The sequence below is a fragment of the Melitaea cinxia genome, chromosome 25 (genome assembly GCF_905220565.1).
Source record: "Melitaea cinxia chromosome 25, ilMelCinx1.1, whole genome shotgun sequence".
NCBI classification, from domain to species: Eukaryota; Metazoa; Arthropoda; class Insecta; order Lepidoptera; family Nymphalidae; genus Melitaea; species Melitaea cinxia.
The window spans coordinates 1,914,690-1,939,765 of NC_059418.1; the positions used below are offsets into that span (position 1 = coordinate 1,914,690).

At 37.9% G+C, this 25,076-nt stretch overlaps 2 protein-coding genes across 2 annotated transcripts in view; both read left to right on the top strand.

Annotated features, from left to right (window-relative positions):
• LOC123665861 (bromodomain-containing protein 8) overlaps positions 1-15,168 on the top strand; it is an 89,925-nt gene extending 74,757 nt beyond the window's left edge. Inside the window, exons 10-21 of the mRNA XM_045600095.1 lie at positions 4,862-4,949; positions 5,133-5,195; positions 6,181-6,321; positions 7,338-7,441; positions 7,777-7,925; positions 9,075-9,247; positions 10,340-10,453; positions 11,731-11,803; positions 12,831-12,930; positions 13,282-13,416; positions 13,649-13,757; positions 14,896-15,168. Coding sequence (XP_045456051.1) covers positions 4,862-4,949; positions 5,133-5,195; positions 6,181-6,321; positions 7,338-7,441; positions 7,777-7,925; positions 9,075-9,247; positions 10,340-10,453; positions 11,731-11,803; positions 12,831-12,930; positions 13,282-13,416; positions 13,649-13,757; positions 14,896-15,015 — 1,369 coding nt within the window. The 3' untranslated portion in view covers positions 15,016-15,168. The remainder of the gene's footprint in view (positions 1-4,861; positions 4,950-5,132; positions 5,196-6,180; positions 6,322-7,337; positions 7,442-7,776; positions 7,926-9,074; positions 9,248-10,339; positions 10,454-11,730; positions 11,804-12,830; positions 12,931-13,281; positions 13,417-13,648; positions 13,758-14,895) is intronic.
• Positions 15,169-17,633: 2,465 nt separating this feature from the next.
• The window catches only part of LOC123665811 (cytoplasmic FMR1-interacting protein), a 57,192-nt gene continuing 49,749 nt past the window's right edge, over positions 17,634-25,076 (top strand). The window contains exons 1-2 of the mRNA XM_045600049.1: positions 17,634-17,830; positions 20,358-20,494. Coding sequence (XP_045456005.1) covers positions 17,755-17,830; positions 20,358-20,494 — 213 coding nt within the window. The 5' untranslated portion in view covers positions 17,634-17,754. The remainder of the gene's footprint in view (positions 17,831-20,357; positions 20,495-25,076) is intronic.

Genomic DNA, 25,076 nt, shown 5'->3' on the forward strand with positions numbered 1-25,076 from the left:
AATGACAACTTAATTCGTCGCCTCTGCGCTCGCATCGTCGCCGGCGCTCCCCGCCCCTTCGCGTCGCCCGCGCCCCACGCGATCATCAGACGCGCACGTACTCAAACACAATATGTTAAGTCTTTTTTTCTAATCTCTTCGAGGGCTGTATATTTTCCCTCTAAAAATCTCATAAGCTCGTTAAGCAAAGGCAAGTCACTTACTTAGGCTGATGACTTACGGGCCTCTTTATAATCATTATAGGAAACAGGGTCTAATTTTTTACATATTAAATGAACTAGTATCGGATCTCATGAAGAAATGTTGACCCCGTAATTTTGTATAGCATGAATGCATTCCATGCTAGTGTCATAGAGACGCTTAATTTCGTAAGCTGTTTGCTTTTGAACAGTAGGTTGATTCAAAAAAGTCTTTAAATTTTTTGTAACTAACAGTTGGGTGTTATTGTACCTACGGGTTAACAGATCCCACGCAGTAAAAAAATTATCAGCAGAAATATTAAGATGCTGTATTAGCCGCTTCCCCCTTCAACTTCCCCTTTAGATGTTGCATTTTTTGACACATAGTTAAAATTTCATTGTTGTGAATTGTTTTGGTTAATAGATCAAATAAAGTAGGCCACTGAATATATTTTCTTGTAAAAACCGGTATATCTATTTTAGGGGTTGTATGGAAATTGCACCTGAGCGGTGGCGGAGTCACATACATAAAGTATTAACGATGTTCACGACAAGCAGCACAAACGAAGTACAATGTATAACGTACCTGGGTCTGCAACTGCACGATGATCCAGCCTTTCTCGTGGGCAACAATTCTAATAATCTTGAAGCAAGTTGGTGAACTATAAGCGATTAACGGTTCTTAGCGAATTTTTAAAAGGCAGCGGTTTTACAAGCAGAGAGAATTTGTCGAGCGCGTTTGACTGCCGGTGGCTGTCACCGATTCATGCATTGCTCAACAGATAACAAATACGTCATACATGACAGTTGTGAACTGTAACTGCTACGTTCGTATGTACGTACTTGCGTGAACATCGTTTCTGCTAATAATTTATTTTGGTAACGGAACAGGGGTGGATTGTTGAAGATGGGAAGTGGCTGACAATTTTTGATAAATTGACCTTCTCAAATTTTTGTATATTGTTCCATTATAACTAAATTCATGCTCATATTAGATGTTGGAATCCTGACTTATATGATCGATTTTAAGGTGCAATTTAGCGACGGTATCTCAACGCGTCCGCAGATTGCGAAGCTCCTCTTCCAGCTCCCACTTATCAATAATAGTGTTTAAATTTGCACCCTGTATATGTATCGACAAAGCTCTGAAATTTGTTCGTTGTTGCGACAATAATTCTTCAAGCTCTGAATCTGAACTCTAAAAAATCTGTGCCGGAGCGAGCAGCGGGCTGGGCGTCCCGGCGCGACCGGTTGCGTCGCCTGGAGTGTTGTGACCTTTAGTTCGACGTCCTAGCTTCTTACGACCGGCTTGTGCTGTAGAGATGGAACTGTCTGGTGTGCCACTATCATAAAGCGAACCCTGGTGTAGTATTCATTCGGTCGGTCGTGCTGTTCCTCCGCGAAGTATGGTGAGTCGTCCCTAAAAGCCTGTAGCTTGCTGTCATTTGAATTGAATTGCGAACACAGTTTGTCGATGGACTCGAGCTTGGCGTCCAAATGTTGACGCCTTTTGCGGCCGCTAGGGTCTTTCTTGAAATTATGCTCTATTTGCTTAACGGCGTCGAGAATTTCAGCCTGGCGGCGGAGTAGCATATCCATGTTATCAGAAAAAAGGAAAGATCTTACTTGAGTTGTTGTTAGTTAGCGCCTTACGGTCAGATCCCTGATGTCCTCTGGGCGTGCGTAGGGGTCACACCAAAAGTAACTCGATCACAGTTTATATGTCTAAATCACTTTACTAGCATTAAAGAAAGGTCCAGGCTAATGTTCTGTTCACTAAACACCGAGCCACGTGTCGCGAGGGTGTGACTTATTAATTTTTCGAAGGACCAAAAAAATATTGTACGGAACTGTTTGTTCACGTACGATAGTATAGGAGGAGTTAAGATGCGAAATGACTAATCCACGAGTGCTGTTTTTACACGGGTTTATTCATGTTAATACACAATGTATGTGTAACGCTTTGTAGACAAAATAACATAAAAATATATATTGAAACAAATTGAATGTACAGAGTATGTATGTATATACTCTGTACAGACGACTTCTGCCTATTTATCAATGACTTCGATATTGATACAATTGCGACTCTCCTGGTTTTTAAAAATAAAAATAAATAAACGTACGTTTAAAGTTTTAAATAACGAAATGGTTTTACATAGAGAAGTGAGAAAAATGATTTATAACGTATATTGTTTCATGAAGAAAGAGGCTGATAATAATGCAGTCAAGAATTTAAAACAATGTATGAAACGGACCGCAGAGGCAACAACATATTCCGAGTCTACAGTGAGACGAACCGTAAATGGTTCGAAAGATTCGAAATTTCTAACTGTCTTCCGATCTCCCGGCAAAAATAAAAGATTCAAACAAAAACCAATAACAGACATTGACAGCTTTGACCAGGGTGTTATAAAAATAATCGTCCACAATTTTCACGTCACTGAAAAAGAATTGCCTACCATAGGCAAGTTGCAAACGAAGTTACAGGATGACCTGCCTTCCAAGGATCGGCAGCAAGTCTCGGGCGAATATTAAAAAAACATTGGTTTTAAATGGAAAAAAAAACAGAAACCAATAGAAATTTTTTAATTGAGCAGTCAAAAATTCGATTTCAAATCATTGAATATCTGAGAAAGATGAAAAAATATAGAGAGGAAAGAAGAGCTATAATTTACACTAACGAATCATACGTCGATAGTTCCCATGCGTATCACCATTCTTGGACAGACGGTTCCACAAAAGGCATTAAAAAAACCTCTATCGAAAGTAATCGCTTGGTGGGTGCACGTGCACGCGGGTGGTGAAGCAGGTTTTGTGCCGAATGCCTTGCTGACGTTCAAAGCCGGTACAAAAAGCTGTGACTACCACGACAAGATGAACTCGGAGAATTTCGTGCGGTAGCTCCGTAGTAAACTGATGCCGAATTTACCGCCTAATTAGTAATAGTAGTGGTAGTCGACAATGCATCTTATCACAACCGACAACTTGATGCTGCACCAACGTCCACCACAAGGAAATATGGAAACCTGGCTCCGTCAAAAAGGAATTATATTTGAAGAATCCATGCTAAAGCTACAGTTGTACAACTTAATAAAAAGCGAAGCAGGCCATTCTGTACTTCGTTTGCCCCCATATCATCCAGACCTAAATCCTATAAATGGTCTGGTCCCAAATAAAGGGCTATGTTTTTGCAAAAACGTAAGTTGGCCTTACACAGAAAACTGACCTGGGTAATGAAAAAATAAATTAGATGGGAGCACCAAAATGGAGGAAACTATGCACCGAGGTGAAGGAAATAGAGGCCGATTATCGTAAAAGCGATCATGTGGTCGACATGATGACAGAAACTTTTACTATTCGCGTAGGGGATGATGAGTCTGACTCAAATGATGATGAAAGCTCAAGTGATGATGAAATGGCCACCTCTAGCACCAACACCGCGTCCTCATCTGGTTCAACGTCACCCACGACGACTTAATGGAATGAGTTTCAGCATTGCTTTAATTTTAGGTAATTAGATTAAACATATACTGAATCAAACATTTTTCTAATTCTGTTTAATGATATTCTTCTATATCTATCACATATATTAATAGGCTATAGGGTTTAAGATATTTGGCTCCCTTTTTAGAAAAAGGCTCACAATTATTCCACATAAATTATATAAAATTTTATAGATAATTGCTTGCTCTACCGGCGACAACAACTAAAAATTTGTTATTGCTTGTAAGTGATAATTATTATACTTATTTAGTCCGAATTATTCGCACAAGTATTTCTAGTATTTTTTAATGTACCTACCAATATCCATTATGCGAAGCCGCGAGTAAAAGCCTAATTAAAAAATAAATAGTAGTACTTTCGTGCGCGAGTGTACCCATGCGCAAATACACCTCGTTCAGTTTATTTCAGCCTTTTACATGACGCGAGTTATACCACACATAGGATATCTACTTTCCAAAATAAAAGAATTATCAATATCGGTTTATTAACGCCGAATTTATCACAGAACATACATAAAAATATCGCTTCAGCCTGTAATATCCTACTAGACATAGGCCTCTTTCCCCGTGTAGGAGAAGGATCAGAGCTTAATATAAATATATATACTGCCGAATTGAGTAACCTCCTCCTTTTTTGAAGCCGGTTAAAAAACATAAAAACAACACTTTTTTTAAATTCTACTCAATCCATGGAGACTTGTGTATTTTTTTGTCTAATATTTTATATTTTTTGAAGTTGGTTTAAATGATGTTTGGTGGGATTTCATACGACCCCTGTTCGTTGTGTGGCTACGGTATTAAAGACATATAAAAGTAGGGTGTCGTAAGAGGCTAAGGGATAACACAGTTCCATTACCACCTTGGAACTTAAAAAGCCGACCGATGGCGGGATAACCATCCAACTGCTGGTTTTGAAATGCACAGACTGAAGACGGGCAGCAACGTCTTCGGTGGGACAAAGCCAGCCCAGCAGTCACCACGCCACCCGCCTAACCAGCGTGGTGACTATGGGCAACACACATGAGTTCACGCCATTTTTGGGGTGAACTTGTGGAGGCCTTTATCCAGCATCGGACTGTGATAGGCTGAAATGATCATACGACACCCCCCAATTCAGAACTCACGTAATTAATGGATGTCCCCAAACCTGCTATAAATGAAACGTATTTGTTTCAGAGTATCAGAAAAACCGATACCCAAAAAGGAAATCGAAGCCACAGAACCGGAAGTCGTCGAAGAAGAAGGGCCCATAAGCAACGTTAAGGTATGTCTTAGTATCAATAAAATAGCAAGTTCGTACTACTATTATATAAATCTCTTATAGGGATAAGCACACCCATTATACGTGAGTCTCCATGACAAATATATTATGTATATAATTTTGTACGTATAAATTGTTGAATTAGATATCTACATGTTCATAAGAGTTATATTTTGTATGTTACAGGAAGAAGCGGCGTCGGACGAAATAGGTGCAGAGGATGATTTGACAACGAATGAAGTGGAAACGGTAAATGGTTCAATTTAATGTTTTGCAAATTTTTCTGTTGATGCAGATTATGATGATAAGTCTGGTGTAGTAGTGACGGAAGACAATAACAGATAAGGTCACGGGTTCTAATATTTGTATTTGTTCTACAATTTTGTCCAGTCTGTTTGTGAGTTTGTCTTTACAGGCATTTTCGTGTCTCGGGATATGTTTAAATCGAGAATCGAATTCTGAACCCCTTTTATACCTGTTTCGAGTATTAAAAAAATACTGTAGGTGTTATGTGTGTATCAGGTTGGGTTAGGTTAGGGAGGTGTTATGAAGGAGTTACTGCGGAGTTTTAAGTCGATCCGACTCTGTACGACTGTGTACTTTACATTTCAAATCGGCGGTAGCTTCACATTTATTAAAACAAATATATTTATAATTTGTAAAATCTTGATTCAAAAGTTATTTTGAAGCCTAATTGAATAAAATTAAAAATTATTTTATAATAAGCTAGCGACCCTCCCCGGCTTCGCACGGGTGCAATGCTGATACTAAATATACTACAGAATGTCTTTATTTATAGTGAGAAGCTAGCTTATAGCATGGTTATTAACATCATAAAAACAACATTCAAATATGCATCGTTAGATTACGCGTTGTTACAGAATGCGTTGAAGAAATAAAGGTTCACTGCTCGTTCCCTGTAGGTAGCCTGTGATAGCGTGATAATATGTAGCCTGTATGTTGACCCGACTTAATAATATTCGTGCCAAATTTGAAGTCAATCCATGCAGTACTTTTTGAGTTTATCCCGGACATACCTACAGACAAAAATTCTAAAAACTATATTTTTGGCTTCGGTATCGATTGTAGATCACACCCCAAGTATTCTTTTAAAAAAATATTCAATGTACAGTTTTGACTTTCCTACCATTTTATTAAATGTATAGATAACGCAGACGAAGTCGCGAGTATAAGCTGGTGATCATTATAATTGTTGAAAGTAATTTAATTTAAGGTTGAAATGCAAGAAGCGCCGCAGGAGACTCGAGAAGATGAAAATATACCGGAACCGAAGACGCCGGAAGTCAAAATATCGTTCCCGGAAGTCAAGTTCCCGACGCCGGAAATAAAGGTTATACAGTCCGACGAGCGAAAGGTAAATATAATAATTTTTATAAATAATAATAAATACGGTAACGCGTTGGCGCAATGGTCACAGCACATTGACGGTCATTCATGTTGAAGTTGTTTCAAAATGAAAGCCGTCATATATATAATTTTAATAATTAATTAAGTTACAAAAACAAAATCAATAATACATTTTTAAGTTATGGATGCCGGTAGAGCAAGCTATTATCTGTAAAATGATATATAATTTATGTGGAGTAATTGTGAGATTTTTTTCTAAAAAGGGAGGCAAACATCTTAACATTAGCATATTAATATATATGATGTTCATTTTGACTGTTGTTATGTCATTATTGGTTTGGGTCAATGTAAGAGCGGAGTCTCCTGGCACATTAATTAATATGCTCAGATGGTTTAGCCATGTCGAAAGAATGAGTGAAGAACGATTGACGAAAAAAGTGTATAAGGCGAGCGTGAATGGAAGGGGTGGAAGGGGTAGACCTAGGCGGACGTTTGGAGACCAAATAAGGGACGTCTTGAGTACCCTACCGTAAACCGAAGAGCATGTATGAAGGGAATAATGAAAGTGGACGAAGCGAAAGATGTATGTAAGGATCGTAGCAAGTGGAAGGAAGTGGTCTCTGCCTACCCCTACGGGAAAGAGGCGTGATTATATATCAAACATTCTTTCAATACATACATATGTATGTATGTATGTATATATTGACAGGAGGCTCCAGGGCTCACACCAGGCAACACGTTGAACGCCATGGGGGACACCAGTTGGGCCTCATTTATTTAGTCCATGGGACCAGCTTAAAAGCGCTTAATTACAAACATTTTATGATAAGTTCTTATTGCACTACCATACCCATTCTTAAAAATCTTACTTATTTTTCCTTACACTATATGACATATTTTTTTTAGTAACATTTTTTAAGTTGACTCTAGGTCGCGTTCATGTGGTGTCCCCCGCGGCGCGGTTAAGAGTGTAAAATAAAATTATTAGCATAGCTTCAATTCATTAATAGAAATTATCCACAGATAAAAGAAGAAATAAAGGAGACAGAAGCGCCTCCGCCAGAAGAGAAGATCGTAGAAGAGCCAGAAGTATCGCCCAAACCGGAAGAGAATGTTGTTGAGGAAATGTACGTATTGTTTGGATATCTATTTAACCCATTGGCGTCAAATTGTATGAAGCCGTCCCAATGTAACCATATTTCTTTCATACTATATAGGTGGCAAAAAAGTGTACTGTCCAACTGTTGATAAATGGTAACCGTAAGCTATGAACGGCTAAAATACAAGGGGCATTGAAAACGGTTTGTCAAAACTACCCCCGACCCTCCCCAGGAGCTCTGTACCTTATCCACAGAAACACAACACTGGTTGAAAGCATCATCATTTATCGGTCTGTGAGAGAAATAGCGAATTTATTTAGTTTTTTTTTTAACGATATTTCACAACCATGTTATTTTATTAGAAAACCAGTAGAAGAACAACCAGAAGTTATAGAAGCGGTAGAAGAAAAAGAAGCACCAGAAGCACAAGCTCAGGAACAGGAAGTAACCGATCCGCAGGATATACCGCTACCGGCGGAAGTTCCCGAGATAAAGGAGGAGATGAATGAAGGTAATTTGAGCGAAACTTTATCTATTACTGTATTCTATTCCAAGTTATGAAAGTAGTGACTCGCGCTGCAACTCAGCTTAGCCACGCCCCTTGACCAATCATCACATCAGCTTTTGCAGTCCACTACTGGACATAGGCCTGCACAATTTCAAGCCAAAAATGGCGTGAACTCATGTGCCCATAGTCACCACGTTGGCTTTGTCGCACCGAAGACGCTGCTGCCCGTCTTCGGCCTGTGTATTTCAACTTGACCAATTAAATCGTATTAAATTAAAATAACCGCTCTGGTGTAGTGGTGCGTGAAGTCACCCAAAACACCGACGGTTTGCGGTTTCGATTCCTGCCCGGTATGGATATTAAATTTTGTACTAGCAGATCCCGCAAACGTTTCTTTGCCATATATGTTATTAACCCGCTTAATCCCTCTCCCCCTTATAACTTAGGGGTATGAAAAATAGATGTTGGCCGATTCTCAGACCTACCTGATATGCCCACAAAATTTTATTAAAATCGGTCGAGCCGTTTCGGAGGAGTTCAATGTTTAACACCATGACACGAGAATTTTATATATTAGATAAATATTTCTTTCCGGTTCGGACGTCTGTCCTTGTCTGTCTCTTCATCGTGCCTCGGAGAGCACGTTGACTCGTCGTTCCCGATTGTGATCATATAACCTGACTGCGATCGATACTCGTAGTAGCGATCATATCCACCAACTCGCAGTGGAGCAGCGTGGTGGATTCAGCTCTGATCCTTGTCCTATATTGAGAAAGAGGCCTATGCCCAGCAGTGGGATGTTCTGGCTGAATCGTAAATTAAAATTCCTGTCTGATGGACTGTTTTTAACTGATCAATTTGAACGCGGTTGGCAGGGAGATCACAGCAAAATAATACTGTTTTCAAGCAGTATTGTGTTCCTGTTGGTGAGTAAGGTACCAGAGCTCCTGGGGGGATTGGGGATTGGGTCGGCAACGCGCTTGCGATGCTTCTGGCGTTGCAGGCGTCTATAAGCTACGGTAATCGCTTACCATCAGGTGAGCCGTACGCTTGTTTGCCGACCTAGTGACATAAAAAAAAAAAAAAGGGAGACCCACCGACACCTAGATTTATGAGAATTTTTTATTTATACCACCAAAAAATCTTTTTCAGAAGAAACAGTCCAGCCGGAACCACAACCTGAACCAGTCAAAGAACCCGAAGACGTTGCAGAAGAAAAAATAGAAGAACCGGCGCCGGAAGAACAGAGCAGCGAGAAGCCGGTAGAAGCGCCAGAAGATACAGAAGAGAAGTTGATAGAAGACATCAAGAAGGAGGACGCTGAGGTATTTGATTTACGTTGGGTGCCTGAGCTTTCATCATCATCATCATTCCAGCCACAAGTTCGCGCCAAAAATGCGTGAACTCATGTGTGTTGCCCATAGTCACCACGCTGGGCAGGCGGATTGGTGACCGCAGGGCTGGTTTTGTCGCACCGAAGACGCTACTGAGCTTTAGTGGATTTGTTTTAAATATGTTTAATTACAAAGCAATGTAACTGAGGTAGGGCACAGCAGGAATTTCCTGCTCAAAATATGGAGCAGCCCGACTGGGGTAGTACCTCGACCTGACAGAAGGTCACAGCTAAATAATACTGTTTTCAAGCAGTATCGTGTTTCTGTTGGTGAGTAAGGTGACCAGAGCTCCTGGGGGGATTGGGGATTGGGCCGGCAACGCGCTTGCAATGCTTCTGGTGTTGCAGGTGTCTATAAGTTACGGTAATCGCTTACCATCAGCTAAACCGTACGCTTGTTTGCAGACCTGGTGGCATAAAAAAAAGCAATATGGCTGCAAAAGTTTTATTAAATTTCTTATATGTTATGAACGTTGATGAGCGCGTCCGATTATAAGAACGGTAAATGGGCTGAAGTAAAATGCCTGGCGTTGGACTAATTTATTATACTCGACGCCATTAAACATCTAATTGTTCAGTAATAGAGCTTTCCAAATTACCAAAAGCTTATATTTTAAGTATCAATTTACATCATGAAGAAGTAATTTCCCTTTAATAATAGTCCACGATCCAGGGACCATTTATGCACTTGACTAGTATCAAGCTAATTTACCAAGAGTATCTTAATTTTGATGAGGCGCCCAACAATTTCCTGTACGAAAACTCGATTGTGGTAGGTAATAGGATAAACTGGAAGGCAATTAAATTTAAATGGGACCACATGACGCGCAACACCTTCCGATTAAAAAAAAATCATCGAAATCGGTCCACCTGGTCATAAATACATAAAAATATTTAAAAAAAAAAATAGTATAAAATTAAATAATTTTTTGAAGTCGGTTAATAAAGTATTTAAGTTTGATTTTAGTTTGTATTATAGCTTATTCAGTCAGTTGTAAAAATGGTTTTGTATTTTTTGTCATAGGATTCAATTCCTCTTAAAGAGATGATAAAAGAAGAATTATCGCAAGAGGAGGTCAAGAGAGAGGGAGTGGAGGAAGACACACACACGGAAACCGATGACGACACTCCTATGGAGGTAACATTATAAATAAAAACACAATACACAAGCACAAACGCCCAGACAAACATATTATGTACGGCAAACATATGTACGGTCAAGGCAAATGTATATTCGAGCGGGGATCGAACCCCCGATATACCCTATGACCGTTGCGCCAAAGCGTCGTCAAATACATAAAATGCAAGGTCTATAATAGTGTTTGCTAGCAAACAAAAAAAAAACGACTACAATTACATCGACAAGTAATTCAACGTTAGTAGACGAAAAAATAATCAAATAAATACGCGTTATCAATGAATACTCAAAAAGGAGTCATCAGATCTTATTTAAATTTAAATAAGACTATATGTTAAGCATTGGCTTTCGATTAAAGTAAGAATCATCAAAATCGGTACACCCAGTGAAAAGTTATGCGGTATAATATAACGTAGCTCGACGAAAAACTAGTCAAGTAAATACGCATTATTAGATATAACTCCAAAAGTACTTGTTAGATCTCAATTAAACTAAACGGGACTACAAGACACGCAACACATTACGCCTCAAAAAAATAATTGAAATCGGTCCATCCATTTAAAAGTTCTGAGGTAACATACATAAAAATAAAATGAAATCGAATTGAGAACCTCCTCCTTTTTTGGAAGTCGATTAAAAATTGTATGTATGCGTGTAAGTTCCGAGCGACTACGACAAATTGCTTTTCAAATTCTTTGTTTGAGTTCGTTGTGGTCCGCTAGCTTGATATAATAAAATTATCTTAAAACTTATATTATAAACAGGAAGAATTTGTTATTTATTATGTTTGTTTGTAATGACAAACTCGTCAACAACTGGTCTGTACCAAATTTTATTAAAATCGGTTCAGCGTTTACTTAACAGTTCTAGGTAGCGTCCAATTAACGTCGATGAATTTAGTAATTAAGGAATATAATTATATATTTAATATTATGGCGACTCTGTACTTTTGAAGCCTACTTGATTAAAATCATTTTCGATTTTCTTTAATTAAATTTTAACTGGCAATACCCGCGCGAATAATTTGCACTAAATAATAATTATCACTTTACTAAGTTTAATTTTTTTTTAAACAAAAGCAATGATACATTTTTTAGTTATTGTCGCCGGTAGAGGAAGCAGTTATCTATAAAATGATATGTAGTTTATGTGGAGTGATTGTGAGGTTTTTTCTAAAAAAGGAGGTAAACATCATAACCATAGCGCGTCTAGTTCTGATACCATTTTCTTAGTCTACAAGATTTTTTTTATGTGCTAAAATTGAATTCGTTCAACAGTTGAGTCGAGAAGAAGAAAAAGACGGAAAGAAGAAAAGGGACTACTCGCGGAAGAAGAAATCGGACTCGAGAAGTAATTTATTTTCTTCTTTTATGAACAGTAGAATAGAAGAATCATTTGTATGTACATTTTTTTTAATCTTTTGAAAAAATGTCTTTTCGTGTATCAAACTTTATTTATTTCAATTAAATTGCTTAAAAGGCTAAAAACATCTCAATAAAATTTTGAAAGAAACAAAATAAATAAATAAGTAAGCAAATAAATAATTAAAATAAATAATAAAATAAATAATCAATAATTTTGAAATAAACAAAATAAATAAATAAGTAAATAAATAAAATGTATATAGCAATACTTTATAAAAACTAAAAAAACACATTTTAATAAATAAATGAAAATAAAAAGTAATAATCTTATCAAATTAGTGTATTGTCATTGGTCCTCGATAAGTCTACTAAGTTGAAATGAAATCTGAACTTTTGAAGTCGGTCAAAATGAAGTCCAAAGGAGTCGGTTACAAATATACAAACATACAGGCGAAGCCAATAAGCGTGTAAAAATAGTCATAGTTAATATTAGCATCCGTAAATATAAAATGTATCTCCGGTATTTTTTTTATTAGGATATAATAACATATTTATTAAATGTATCGACCTCAAATTATAAAGCTTGACATGATCACTTAATTAATTAGTAGTTTTAATAATAATACCATTCGTAAACATATTATTATATTTTCTTTATAAATAAAAATGAATGTTGCTAAGCGCATAACTCGAGAATGGCTCGACCAATTCGGCAAATTTTTTTTTTTTTTTGTATGTTCATCGAGGCCCACGGAAAGTGTTTTGATACTAAAGAAAAAAAAATACTATTAACTTTTGATAGAACGAAGTCTGTTCGGGCAGCTAGTAAATAATATTTTTAAACACATAATATTTGAAATGAAATTTTATCTTTAAAACAAAAAAAATCTCTATATTTAATGAAATTAATCATTAATGAAACTTGGTTATCTTCTCTTTTATCGCTAAGGAAAACTAGACTCCTTATAAATGGGGTTAACAGTTTCTTTTCTAATGGTGTGTATGTAATACAGCCTGTTCGGGGTCAGAAAGTGCGCCTGAGTCGCCCAGCGCCAGTGACGCCGAGCGACAGCACAGGCTGTGGAAGAAAAGCGTTATGTTGGTTTACAGCAGGTACGAATAACATAAAAAAAACGAGTGTGCTTTAGACCACACGACTGAAGTAAATCTTCTTTAGTACTCCTACAGTAATATACGAACTTACTCTACTACTCTCTCTTTCTATCTTCACTAACTTATATCTCCCGCTCAACTTTCGTTCGCTTTGCACGATCACACTTTTCGTAACGCTCTCGTGACGCATTCACCAACTTATACCCCAAGTCAAGCAAGCGTAAAGAAGTTTTACTTCGATAATACCCTCATACTCGATGGTGCTATTAGCATTTACTCCTGTGTCAGGGGTCCGAAAACTTTCACTTATATTATAATATATATTTTATATTATACAACCTTTATCCCCAGGCTTTGCGCGCACAAGTACGCCTCCTTATTCCTTCGTCCGATAACTGACGAAGAGGCGCCAGGGTACAGCGTGGTAGTAAAGAGACCTATGGATCTGTCGACAGTCAGGAAAAACATAGACGCTGGCAACATCAGGTGAGTTAGCTAGCGTAGCCGAGTTGGCTGGAGTAGCTAATATATAAATATTTACAATGGTTGGTCAATCTGGCTATGGTGATAACGGTGTAAATCTTTGTTAGAGTTTGTAGTCGTTTAGAGTTGGTACCCGAAATTGGCTATGCTTGCCAAATGGCCGCATAATAATTCGGCAAGCCAGTCTATTTTCATTGTATTAAAATGTGACTTTGAAAATTTTCGATTTTTTCAGAACAACAGCTGAGTTCCAGCGTGATGTACTTCTGATGCTGTCGAATGCTTTGATGTACAACAGCAGTTCACACAGCGTGTACGCTATGGCGAAGGAGATGCACGAAGAGGTAAACGTGTGCGCTACGGCCCTTCTAATACCACTATGCATGGCTGTACCCACAGTTTTGTAAAAGTGGGGCACAAACAAGTAAATGTTAAAGTCGATTAGTAAGATTTTTTTTTTATTTATTGTCACTTTTCATTTACATTCATTACTCACTTTTCATTTCATTTCATTTACTTTCTTCGTATGTAGCTTGCGGAGGTTTTGGCTAACTAAAATGTTCTTATTAAAATCTAAAATGTCAGTTATTGGCTTCGAGTTAGGCTGGGGCAAATGACCCACATTGCCCCACCCATACGCGCATGCCATTATGGTGGCAAACAACCGTACGGACCGCCTGATGGTATGCGGTTACCGTCATTTTTGGATTCATATCTGGAAGCTGGTGGCCTCTTAGTAAGTAGATAAATATGTATTTCGAGTTTAAGTAAAACCCCCCTTAGACAAGATAAAACTCTCTTGATGAGTGGAATGAATTAATATTAATAAGTCTTTATTTGCGGCCCGCACATAAAATTATAAAAAATATATGACCAAGATGCCTTCCTAGCAGTGGTACACCACAAAAATGGTGAGTAATGGAGTTTCTTGCTGATTTTTCTCAGCGGCATCTATAATCCGAGTCGGTGGTAACTTCACCTTTAATTATAATTAATTAAATAAAAAGTTTATATAATTTTCATTGGTAAAACGACGACTGCAAAAGTGCTTTTGAAGCCTGCTTGAATCAATAAATTTAATTTTCATTTATAAATGTTTATAAAGTTCAATTTTGATTTCAAGCAAAGTTAGAACTCTCCTTAATATACACAAAAGGGTCCATTTTCCACGTTATCTTTTTAATAACTTCTCAACCCTCTACCCCTCCTTCGTGATATTTGGCTTTAGACTACAACAATACCAAAAATTCACGTTATTTTTTTTTGTACAACGTAAATTGAAATTTTCAGAATATCTTTAATTACGGGTATAATCTGATTAAGTTTTGTAGAATAAGGCATCTTAACAATAAATAAGACAGACATTAAGAATACAAATTGAAAAATGAATACACGTGATCTCATTACAACCCTCTTGTGGGGTCAAATTTTCTCCGACCAACCACACGTGATGTACGACCACTAACGAACCTGTGTCCTCAGGCGACGTGTCAGCTGAGCATGTTGCTGGCTGCGCAGGCGCACGCGGGCCTCGTGGCGCTCCCCCGCCGCAAGAGGCGCCACGACCCCCCCGCCACCGCGCACAAGCACTCGCGTCTGTAACCCCTCCGACACGACGTGACCCACCTGTCGTCGCGACCCGACTGTCACGCCACGGCCCACTCGTCGCCCCGCGACCCCCCGACGTGACGTGACCCACTCGTTGCTATTTGGTGACCGCGCCGTAAATGTATTAAATAAACGAGTTATTGACAATGTTGTTTTAGTCACCCTATTCTATCCATCTTTTTGTATTAATCTTTCCGTCTGAAAAAATGTCCAAATAGATCGATTTTAGTACTTTTTGTAAATCTTCACTAAATATTTAATACACTATCGATATAATTTTTATATATCAGATTTTTTTTTCACGTCACTAGGTCGGCAAACAAGCGTACGGCTCACCTGATGGTAAGCGATTACCGTAGCTTATAGACACCTGCAACACCAGAAGCATCGCAAGCGCGTTGCCGACCCACTCCCCAATCCCCCCAGGAGCTCTGGTCACCTTACTCACCAACAGGAACACAATACTGATTGAAAACAGTATTATTTTGCTGTGATCTTCTGTAAGGTCGAGGTACTCCCCCAGTCGGGCTGCTCCAGATTTTGAGCAGGAAATTCCTGCTGTGCCCTACCTCAGTGATTAATTTCGATGATTAATTATAACTAAATAAGCAAGTAAGTACATGATTTTTCAAGAGCTATGACGGCATTACCACAGCTTGAATATAGTGAATAGTATTTACGTGGAGAGAATAGTTTAACAGGAAATTCTTTAGTTGCGTTCAATATAGATGGCTATATAGATGTTAGCCGTGGTCTGGGTGTTTGTGCAATCCTTGTTGGTCTCTGGTCATAGCGATTACTCATAGTAGGGAATATATCCGCCAGCCCACATTGGAGCAGCGTGGTGGATTAAGCTTTAATTTTCTCATACATGGGGAATGAGTACGCAGTCGCCAACCCGCCTGCCCAGCATGGTGACTATGGGCAAAACACATGAGTTCACGTTATTTTTGGCGAAAACTTGTGGAGGCCTATGTTCAGCAGTGGACTGTATAGGCTGTAATGATGATGATGTTATGATGGGGAATGAGGCCTATGCCCAGCAGTGGGATATTAAAGGCTGAAGCGTAGCGTTCGAAAAAAGAAGGAGATTCCAAATTCGACTTTTTTTTGTAAAGTATGTTACCTCAGAACTTTTGACTGGGTGGACGATTGTGATATTTTTTTTAATCGAAAGTTCGTGCGTGTCATGTTGTCCCCTTTAAATTTAATTGAAATCTGACAAGTGCTTTTCGAGTTACCTACATCTAATATTGCATATTATACCGCTTAACTTTTAACTGGTTTCACTAGGTTTTCAAAGGGATATAACTCTAAACATTATGTACATCAGTGTTCACGAAAAATGTAGTGATAAATAAATATGAAATTACATAGAATCGCATTTCATTTCTTGGATTTTTTTTACTTCAAAATTCATATTATATAAATAACTATTTTAAGTTCAGACGGTTGACAACTACGAATATAAATTTTATAAAGTAACTAGCTGACTCGGCAAACGTTGTCTTACCGCTAAACGCTATTTAAAAATAGGGGTTGGTGATAGAAGAGTGAAAATTTAGGGTTGTATGTAGGTTTCAACGCCAAATCACAATAAAATAAAAAATAAATAATTTATCAAAAAATTAAAAAAAATTAGGGGTGGACTACCCTTAATTTAGGGGTTGAAAAATAGATGTTGTTCAATTCTCAGACCTACCCAATATGCACACAACATTTAATGAGAATCGGTCAAGCCGTTTCGGACGAGTTTAACCACAAACACCGCGACACGAGAATTTTATATATTAGATTAATTTTTTAAAGAAAAATACAGTCAATGTGAAACTACCATCGAATTTGGAATTATGATGGTGTTGAGATGTAAATGACAACTGCGTGAATGAGACAGCAATAGCGCTAACAATATACAAAAGGACGTAAGGGATTAATAAGAAAACAATGTTTTTTTTCTTAAAAGGCAATATTAAGAACAATTTATTGCCTGCCAGTACCATGGACGTAATATAGTATAATATTACGTCCATGGCCAGTACATTCTTAAATATTTATCTGTTCGCATTTATATTTTTTGTTAATTGCTTATATAATACAAAAACATATGTATAGATTTTAAGCGTAAATCTGACTGAGCTTATGAACGTCGTAATAAAATTTATTCATAGTAGCTCAAAGCTAAAATTTTATTTATTACACATTTCAGAACGTTGAAGGGCGTCGCCGGTAGATAAACATCGAATGAATAGGGATGCTCTTAATTTTGTTGAGACTTGTAATCGATTCTACCAATTTCTATTCGATTATTTTATATAAAATTTAATATTTTGAACTGTTAGAAATAAAATTAAGTATATTAAGCTGATTTATCGTAAAATTAGATCTAATTTTAAAATAAATATTCTTTCATTATGTCTAAAAATATACTAAATTTATAAAACCCCTGGAATAGTTCGAACTTCGAGTACAACAGTAGGTACAACCTTAATTCGTGTTAACTGTTAGTTAGCTGTCTGCTGTCATTCTCCCTGTGAGAAATCCAAATATTCATATTTCTATTGAAAGTTTTTATTAATTGTTTTGTATATTAATAAATAATACACTTATTTAAATATTAGTAAATTGTGCTAAATACTATGTGTTTGTGAACTTGCTGTGAATCTATTTCAAAAAGATTCTTGTTTATATTTCTGATTTTGATAGTTATTTTGTGTTTTTTCGATCTAAATAATCATGTCTGTGAGTGAAAAAGTTTCGCTTTCTGATGCTCTAAGCAATGTTGATGTTTTGGATGAGCTAACATTGCCCGGTACGTATTTATTACGAAATTTTTACTTGCCAAAGTGTACCATTTCCGCTGGAGAATTATAGCATATAAGCATAGTATTAAACGTATTTCATATACATTATTAATTTCTTAATATTACGACAATTTTTTTGTTTTACTTCAGTTAAAAGTTATTTGTCTTCTATCATTTTTTTTTAGTAAAAAGTAAATAAGTTAAATTCGTTACTGTTACAAGTACATATTAACTGATTAGTCATAATAGATAAACAAATAATGATTTTTAATCAACCAGAAATATACATAATCAATTTTATGTGTAAGGGATAGGTTTGAAAACTTCCATTTATTGTAAAATATAATTTACCCCTACTAAAGTAAATAAAACAAAACTATCTAATGATGGTATTTATCATAAGATTTATTTGTCGATGTCGGTAAAATTATGAGATTGTAGCAGTAATTATTTTTTATTAATGTTAAATAATACTGATAAGGTTTTAAATACTATTGAATGTTTTCAATTTTGGTGTACTACTTTTGGTGTAATACTGGTGTTTTTAGATTAAGGGCCGTCAAATGATTTAACTTCAAAATTGGACCGTTTATTGACATAATTTCATTACAAAAAAAAATACCTCCTACATATCTAACTTCAAAATGACGGCACTTAATCTAAAGTCTAGCCATAATACTGAACAAACAAGAGCTTAAAAGAAATTATTCACAAATATTCTCTATATAGTAAGACAGTGACTCAGTGAAACATTTTAGAATATATTTCAGCACCCATAGTGGTCTTGACAACCAAAATATTGAAGTTACTGTTTATATTTTGCTTGAATTAGCCTTGATTCCACCAATGGCGCAGTGTGTTGAAACTCCGATCCTTCTCCTACACGGAGAAAGAGGCCCAGTAGTGTGATGTTACAGATTGAATTGTGATCGTGATTCCTTAATTTATTTTTAATGACTAAACGAGTTTTTTTTTTTAAGTCACTAAGTCGGCAAACAAGCGTACGGCTCACCTGATGGTAAGCGATTACCGTAGCTTATAGACGCCAGCAACACCAGAAACATCGCAAGCTCGTTGCCGACCCAATCACCAGCCCCCCCCAGGAGCTCTGGTCACCTTACTCACCAACAGGAACACAATACTGCTTGAAAACAGTATTATTTTGCTGTGATCTTCTGTTGACCTGACAGAAATTGTCCTCTATTGTGAATGCGCGGAGTATAAGTACTTGATAAGTTTCCTGAAATTTTACAAAATGCTGTGTTTAACTTTCTTAAAAAGCTGTTCTCGAGTTTTGCTCGTAACTACATTTACCAATTCAAAAAGTAGTTAAAGAATACATGTTAAAGAAGTCACAGTCTAAAGTCTCGTATCTAATTACAAAGTGTCACTGTAAACTAGGTTGTTTGCACAGTATGCAGTGATCCTGCTTTCTGCTTCAGGGGTTGTGGGGTCATTTTTCATCGTGAAATGTTCGAAGTTTAATTAAAAACAAAATAACTATCCTGCGTTCCGTGCTGCGTACCTTTCTACTAAAATTTTCTACTATATTCTTGAATAATTTTCTACTAAATTTCTGCAGTCACCAACCCGCCTGCCCAGCGTGGTGACTATGGGCAAAACACATGAGTTTACGCCATTTTTTGGCACAAACCTGTGCTGGAGGCCTTTGTCCAGCAGTGTACTGTAATATGTTGAAATGAAAATGATGATGAAATTTCTGCTAAGTGATTCCATAAGAAATTGGTGATATCATAAATATGTGTTTACTTGTGCCAACATTGACCACTAAAGCCCACAGTAGAACGAGTACTCAGAGACGATGAGTGAGAGAAATCTACCTCCATCCGATATATATATATATATATATTTATGCAGCTTTATCCATCAGCCGGTTCTTATAGCACAGGCATTGAGTTGCTTACCTTATATATTTACTTTCATCATTACAGCCTATACAGTCCACTGCCGGACATAGGCCTCCACAAGTTTACGTCAAAAATAACGTGAACTCATGTGTTTTGCCCATAGTCACCACGCTGGGCAGACGGGTTGGTGACCGCAGTACTGGCTTTGTCGCACCAAAGACGCTGCTGCCCGTCTTCCGCCTGTGTATTTCAAAGCCAGCAGTTGGATGGCTATCCCGCCATCGGCTTCTTAAGTTCCAAGATGGTTGTGGAACCTTGTTATCCCTTAGTCGCCTCTTACGACACCCACGGGAAGAGAGGGGGTGGCTATATTCTTTAGTGCCGTAGCCACACAGCACATATATTTACTTTATTGCACTAAAAAAAGAATACACAGAAAATTACATGTATAGTTGATGGCAAAGGTGGACTTATCCCTAGAAGAGATCTCTTCCAGTCAACCAATAGTCATGAGAGAGAGTGTCATATAGCATAAGACAGTGCAAGAAATACATACACTTACATAGACACATATACATACATACATAGATACATATATACATACATACATAGATACATATATATACCTACATACATACATACATATTATGTTGTTTGTTTGTTGCAGACGAACAACCGTGCATAGAAGCAGCGCCATGTTCTATCCTGTACCAGGCAAACTTCGATACAAACTTCGAAGACAGGAACGGCTTTGTGACTGGTATCGCCAAGTACATTGAGGAGGCTACTGTACACGCAAACCTGGTACGTCTTGTACAGTTCTAATATTATTAATAGTTTAATATGAATGTAGTTTTTTATGGCACTTGTCATGTTTGCTTTTTCGTTTTCTTTTCCAAATTTATAAAACAAATTTAATTGAAATCTGGTGCTTGTCATGACTCATGTTGTGCTATTTAAATTTGATTGATATCGTCTGGTTCCGCTACCACCATGGAACTTAAAAAGCCGACCGGTGGCGGGATAATCATCCAACTGCTGGCTTTGAAATACACGTGCCGAAGACGGGCAGCAGCGTCTTCGGTGCGACAAACAGTGTTGCAAAAGTGTAAAATAAAAAATCGGTATATTTGCCTCCGAAAAATCGGTAGAAATCGGTAGATTTTTACTCGGAGTAAAACAAAAGTATTTTAAGTCAATAATGCGTTCATTTGTTTAAATTTGTTCCGTTACCATAAATCAAATTCTTTATTTGCATGAATATAGTTAATACATAAGGTGTTATTAGTTACAATGTCTCATTAAATCTAGCTTAAACGGCGTGTGTAACGCGGGCAACACGAGCGACACCGCAAGCTCGTCAGAGACCACGGAGGTTACCGGCTCGTTATCTATGAACTGTCAATTTTGAAATATTAAAAAAATTAGATTTAAAAAGAAAGGATCTGTCGATTGTCGAATTATTATCATTATTATTATTCTTTGTCATTAAAACTGTAAAAAACATTATTTTGGAAAACATAATTTGTGGTTTGATTTTTATCGACTACAAATTGGCGCCCAACGTGGGGCCTGAACCGACGGTGTTCTCCATTGCTACATCGGAAGAATAATCATGATGCGAACACGGCGACAATCTCGCCGACAAAGTGTGTACGGCGACGTGGGAGAAAACGTGGACGACCATGGAGAGGATAAAATGACGGCGTCTGGCGTGGCTGGCATTATGGCCGCCGCGCAACGCTCGCAAACCGAAGCGTTCGAGCGGATGTTCGAACGGCTGTTGGAGCAGCGACCGCCGACTCCTGCTGTGGCCGCCCAGCCTTCGGGCAATTTCTCGATGTGTACCGCTCGTTTCGCCGCCGCTGCCGACTACGACGCAACGGTAGATAGTGATCACCGCTGTTCCGACTTGGAGTATTTTAATTATGACGACTCGTCTGATGGGGCAAACTCAACAATGGTTGACCCCAATTTTGATAGGGTAAATTCCACAATAATTGACCCCGATTTTGATGAGATGGAGAGCACTATTCTTGCCCCACTTTCTCTTTCGATGCCAAGTCGGAGGCCCACGCTAAGTATTACTATTAGTGGTAAGAGAGGCATTGCACTTATTGATACCGCTGCTAAAAGTTGTTTAGCAGGTCATAAACTTTACAAATTGCTTAAAGGTATGGGGGGCAAACGTTTATGATACGAAAGGTAAATGTGAAATTGGCTGATGGCATAGTACGCCCACGGGATGTTTTGGTAGCACGTGTAGATGTGACTATTTCTGTTAATAGGACAATACCCACAGACTTCGTGATTTTCCCAGAGGCCGACGAGACCCTCTTAGGGATAGACTTCATAAACGCCGCTGGTATGGTAATAGACTTCGCAGCTTCTACGTGGCATTTCTCAGGTAACCAGCAGTTTTATCCTCTGGAATATGAGGGGGATGAAGAGTTACCGAGAACTTCTGTTATGGCTTCTTCGATTGTACTGAAGGAAGACGAAGGAACCATGCTTACCTGCGAACAACGCCAACGTCCAGAAGAGCTGCTGCAGTGACATGAAGATACCTTTCGGCCAGGAGGAGAAGCTACTCCATTTGCTGAACACTGGATAGATACGGGCAATCACTCACCCATTGCCGTACCACCTTACCGTCTTACGCCAGCGAAGAAGACAATTATGGAAGCGAAGTTGAAAAAGATGTAAGAAGACGGGATCATAGAAGAGTGTAAAGCTGCATGGGCCGCACCAGCACTGTTGGTCCGTAAAAAAGATGGTACTTACCGATTTTGTGCCGATTACCGTCGCCTGAATGCTGTAACTAAAACAGATAATTCCCGTCGACCAGCGCCTGACTTTCGCATGTCCATAGAAACGTGCAGAAGGGCAAGACAAAAAAGTTCATGCCTCTACGCGATGGACGATATAAGGTACAACGTGTGGTTAGTCCATGCACATACGAAATTGGCGATGTGCAGGGGCAAACCTTAGGACGTTTCCACAGCTCTGACCTCACTCCGTTTATAGGCATGACGGGGCAATACCTTCCTGTACAGCCTCGTCGATTACGTGGGCGACTTCGTGTTCAACCCGACACCCCCGTAACACCTCGTACCGTAGACGCTCACCCATCCACACTCACTCCACCTCGACACACTTACACCAACTCACTTTCGGGGCGAAATCGTGATTTGGAGGAGGAGGATGTAACGCGGGCAACACGAGCGACACCGCAAGCTCGCCAGAGACCACGGAGGTTACTGGCTTGTTATCTATGAACTGTCAATTTTGGAATATTAAAAAAATTAGATTTAAAAAGAAAGGATCTGTCGATTGTCGAATTATTATTATTATTCTTTGTCATTAAAACTGTAAAAAACATTATTTTGGAAAACATAATTTGTGGTTTGATTTTTATCGACTACACGTGCAAATTTTTGTTCCATTTATAATTATAATTATTTTACATTACAGAAAAAGAAAGTACTCAAAAGCAATACGTTTTATCACTAAGAAACATTAATTATAGAAGTAGTCCATACAAGCATTATAAATACAAACAAATCAAAGATAAATTGCATAATTTCAGTCTTCGCAGCAACTGCTAAATTGCTAATAATGAAACAGATTATTAGTATTCCCGACTTCCCGTGGGTGCGATAGAATAGCACGTTGCCGCGAAAGAAGTATGAATTAGGGGTGAATTCGCTTAACACTTCACAAAATTTCGCAACTACATTTAATTTGTTAAATGTGAATTGAATACTAATCCTAATCCATCGAAATAATCCAAAAATAATCTATCACTAGTCCTATACCTAATTCAAGAAACAAACCCGAAGAAAGTTATCTTCAGGGATTTTCCCTTATATATAATAAACTCTATTATATCACGTGTTAGTACAATTTGTTGTAACACACCGCGAATTTGAACGGTCATATTCGACGTGGTGGGAAGAATTTCGGGAAATCCCCGTGCATTGATTTTGTGTCACCTTTTTCTTTTAGTGTTACCGTATTAAGAATATTATTTTACCTTTTTTTTTAGAAAATTATTTTACATTAGTTGAAAATTCAAAAATTCGGTAGATAGCACTGCTAAATCGGTATATCGGTAGACAAGGGCCAAAATCGGTAGATCTACCGATAAATCGGTAGCTTTTGCAACGCTGGCGACAAAGCCAGTACTGCGGTCACCAACCCGCCAGCCCGGCGTGGTGACTATGGGCAAAACACATGAGTTCACGTTATTTTTGTGTGTAAGCAGTTTGTGTGTCTCAAATGTTATTTCCTTTCATATTTCTCACTTTATTCATCATCAATCTATAATATAAAAATGAGTCGCTGAATGTGTTGCTAAGCGCAAAACTCGAGAACGGTTGGACCGATTTCGCTAATTCTTTTTTTAAAATATTCCTTGAAGTACGAGGATGGTTCTTACGGAGAGAAAAATGTCGCTGTCTGGACATTTAAGATATATGAGAAAAAATATTATCGGGACCTTTATTAACACAAATAGCACCTAAAACAATGATGATCAGAATTTATGTCTGTTTGTCTCTGTGCTTTTTTCTCGAGACACATGTAGTTGAAGCCGAAGAAACATTGGCGTTACACTTCATTGGAATTGAGGTATTTAGACTTGAACCTTGGGTCCAAGTCCATATTGTAGCTACCATCAATGAAGGGAGTTTTTTCAATGACGAAAATCTGATGTTCATGGATTCGTATAGTGAATTTTTTATGTTGGTCATCATTTCGTTGTCAATTTCACAGCGAACTTGCAATTTCCGGTTTAATAACGATATCAAAGGTATGACAATCGAAATGCATGCATTATCAAATGAAAACTCAAGGGTGGCTTCATAAAAAAATGTCAACACGGATGTGAGATTCTTCACAATGACCCATTCATTACTAGATTGTTCAATAAGTCCCGAGACTGACCTGGAAATGGCGCATATATTAAAAACTCTTTTGATTTTTAAAAAGTACTGGCTATCAATACAAGAATATGTGTCAAATTTTTAAAAATGGAACAATAAAATTATTGATTTTGAAACATTTAAGTGACGCTACGGTTGTAATTTCGATACAATGGAAAAAAACGAGTTTCGCGTGTTGATAAAACATTGTTTTTTAATGGAAAAAAATACCGTTGAAGCACAGCAATGGCTTATAAAATGTTATGCAGGATCAGCTCCCTCTAAAGCAACCATTTGTCGGTGGTATGCCGACTTCAAACGCGGTCGCATGGACACCAATGATGGGGAACGCTCAGGTCGTCCAAAAGTAGCAGTGACTCAACTAAATATTAACCAAGTCCTCAAAATCGTATTGGAAGATCGGAAGGTAAAAGTGCGAGAGATAGCCGAGATAGTGAAGA